This window comes from Zeus faber (genome assembly GCF_960531495.2).
Source record: "Zeus faber genome assembly, chromosome: 15".
In the NCBI taxonomy this organism is placed as follows: Eukaryota; Metazoa; Chordata; class Actinopteri; order Zeiformes; family Zeidae; genus Zeus; species Zeus faber.
The window spans coordinates 14092318-14095496 of NC_137194.1; the positions used below are offsets into that span (position 1 = coordinate 14092318).

The 3179-nt window shown below is 48.1% G+C and overlaps 1 protein-coding gene across 1 annotated transcript in view; it reads left to right on the forward strand.

Annotated features, from left to right (window-relative positions):
- cacna2d3a (calcium channel, voltage-dependent, alpha 2/delta subunit 3a) overlaps nt 1-2773 on the forward strand; it is a gene marked incomplete at both ends in the record, with an annotated part of 135711 nt that extends 132938 nt beyond the window's left edge. The window contains 2 exons of the mRNA XM_080015221.1: nt 1956-2064; nt 2681-2773. Of these exons, the coding sequence (XP_079871347.1) occupies nt 1956-2064; nt 2681-2773 (202 nt within the window). The remainder of the gene's footprint in view (nt 1-1955; nt 2065-2680) is intronic.
- Nucleotides 2774-3179: the final 406 nt, after the last annotated feature.

Below are 3179 nucleotides of genomic sequence, written 5' to 3' on the forward strand. Positions count from 1 at the left end.
GCATTAGGGAGAAATAAGTTAGGCTGCTGGGAAATAAGGAAATTACTAAATGCACAGACTGAAGTGAATTCTGGCTTTCGTATAAGCAGTGGTGTACAGTGACAAAGTAAAAATACTTTGTAACTGTATTTACCGGTAAGTATTTTTTGGAAGTATCTGCACTTTACTTGAGTTATTATACAGTATTTCACCAACTTTTACTTTTACTCAGCTACATTATCCCCAAAAAGTTTAGTTTTACATCGATACATTTCCCCTGAACACCTTTGTTACTCACTGCATACTAAAATCGGAGGGAAACCGCATTTGATATTAACGAATCAAGGGTCATCGTGTGTTCAGAGTTGCCAGGTCCACGTTTTTTTTTTTGCCTGTGGGAGTTGGGCTACTTTTAAGTGTCGAAGCAGGTTAGGGGTGGCTGGGTTTGTCACGGAGACCCGGCAACCCTGCCTGTGTTAAGTTTAGCCTTCGCGGCATTGCTACTGAACAAGCACAGGCGCGTCCCAGAGAGCCACGACTAGAGCGACGCGCTGCAGAGCCACGACCACAGCGACAGCCTCCTCCAGCCGCGACGCTGCCCCGCCCGCACCTGCACCTGCACCTGCACCTGCACCTGCACCTGCACCTGCACCTGCACCTGCACCTGCACCTGCACCTGCACCTGCAACTGCACCTGCAACTGCACCTGCAACTGCTACGACTGATGGAGGCCAACAGCTGTGGCCATATTTAATCTGCATCTTACCGAATTAAGTGCCTCTTATGCTTACCAAAAAAGACAATAAATATTGGCAACCAGAATAAAATTAGAGCGAAAAAGAAGCTCATAGTGAAAGAGCTGAAAGTCTGGCTTTTGTTTCTCCACGGCATAAGACTTTTACGTCTTAAAGCAGCTGATAGTATCGCTTTCCAATACTTTTTCCACCGCTGGGCGCAAGCATTAAAAAAACACCGGTATCCAGGACATGAACCTTAATGAATAATTTGGTTCCGTTTAAATAACTCAAAACTGTGTGTAACACATCTGGCTAGGGATATGACCTCCTGTCGTCCTCTGAGCTGGACTACATTTGCCTCCTGTTCGCAGAATTACCCTCTCATGTATTTTAATGCAGAGCGCCTCCTCATTGAATTGCAGTGTCAGCATCATCACGGCAGGAGGAAGCACGGTTTTTCGAGTCTGTGGAGGGGGAACAAGGGGGGGGAAAAAAAAAAAAAGTGGAGAGCATTTTAATATGTGGGGAGGGTTTGGGGAGAGTTTGTTTGCCCTCTACCCCTCTGTTGGATGAAAGCGTTTGGTAAAATGTGGGGGGGCGAGTTCTGAAGCCCAGGCTTTAAAACAATGCTCCGCCAGATGTGAGACTGTATCTGTGTGTGTCTGCGTACATGAATGGACTTCAAGTGTGTGTTTGTGTGTTTGTGTGTGTGTGTGTGTGTGTGTGTGTGTGTGTGTGTGTGTGTGTGTGCGCGTGCGTGCGTGCGGGTGTGTGTGTTAGCATGCTCACGTTTTCTGCATGTGCATGCGCATGTGCACGAGCATGAAGACTTGTGTTTCACAACGGCCCACGCTGGGACACTGATCAATAACAGACTCAGCTTGGAGCAGCACCGTAGAAATTGCTCCAGTCACCACAGGCTGGATTCCCCTCCGACGTGCATTTGTCTGAAACGTTATCCTGCACAGTCACGCTGTGTATAAGATGCCCACCACTGTTTGTTTTGTTTGCGGAATGGCCACCGTTGAAAAAAAATAAAAAATGTTGTTGCTGTTGCTACGGCGCCATACAGAAGTCATTAAAACATGGCTTATATTTTTTCCGCGTGCCGAACTCGCATTCAAAAATATCCCTCCCCTTCAAAGGGGGTATATCTTTTCCGTGGAGCGCGCGAATGCATGCATTCCATTCCATTCCAAGCAACAAGAAAGCGACTCGGTGTAGGAAAACCGATCCCAGTTCAGATTCCTTGACTTCGGCTGCACATAATGAATCTCTGAAGTGCGAAAGACTCAAGTTCCAGAAGGACAGGAAACGCCCGGATACCTGTCACCCCTTCCACCCAGAGGTAACCGCCCCACAGCCTCTCGTACACCGCCCACCGCGAGCATCTGGTTGTGTAGATCTCCGCTTCAGCAGTTGCTCCAGACAATAGTTGCTTTGTCAACTGTTTTGACAATGCAGCTTTACCGCCTCCCTCAGGAAACATCGCAGTGTCTTTGTGACCTGTGCTGCCAGTTTTATATGGCTACTTGCTCTTACCTCGTACAATGTCCTGAAAAATAGAAGTCTACTTACGGAGCTTTGAAATGTGGAAGTTCTGCGCTAGAGTTCCCCATTGCGTAGAAAGGAAAAGCCAGACCAGTTTCAGGATTCAGGGGAGGTGGATGTAGGGCCGCAACGTAGCAATGAGCAAAGCAGACAGGGTAGGTTAATTCGGCTGCTTAATTCAGCTGGCCCATTAAGGCATGGAACTGTATGACGCCATCGAGTCGTCTGCCAAGCCACGCTTCATTTGTGGATATAAGCAGCGTAGATTACAGTTTTGATCAGCCATATGCCGCCATATGCTGTCCGTCCCCTGGGGAATTTGCCGTAGGTGTTGAACTTTTCTCTCGTCCGTAGACACAAACTTGACACAACTCCATCTCCCTCTCTTTGTGTGATCCTCTCCCACTCGCCAGGAGAACTCCATGGAGTGCGGGGGAGTTTCGGGTCTAACCCCATCACTGGCATCGACGCTGCTCTGCCTCCTCCTGGCGCTGTTGCCTAGGTGACCGGGGGCCGGCCGCGCCTCCCCGTCCAGAGGGTGACTTCGATCGGCATGCGAAAAAAAAAAAAAAAAAAAAAAGGGAAAAATCTGACAATGCCACAGAAAAGAGAAAAAAACACACACACGCACACACACACACACACACACACACACACACACACACACACACCCTTCAAATATTGTGCCCGGTTTCAAAACACCCCCCTAGCCCTGAGACGACACCTTTCTGCTCGGCACTTGTTCAGAGGGATTCCTGTCCAGAGTAGGTTTAGCTACGGCAGCTGCTTGAGTAATAATCATTATGGTGCTTTTGCAATACTAACCAAGGGTAAAGATTTTCCATCAGGAAGTTTGGGACACAAAGAATTTCACACTAGCAATGCACTTACTAGCTTATATTGGTACGAACG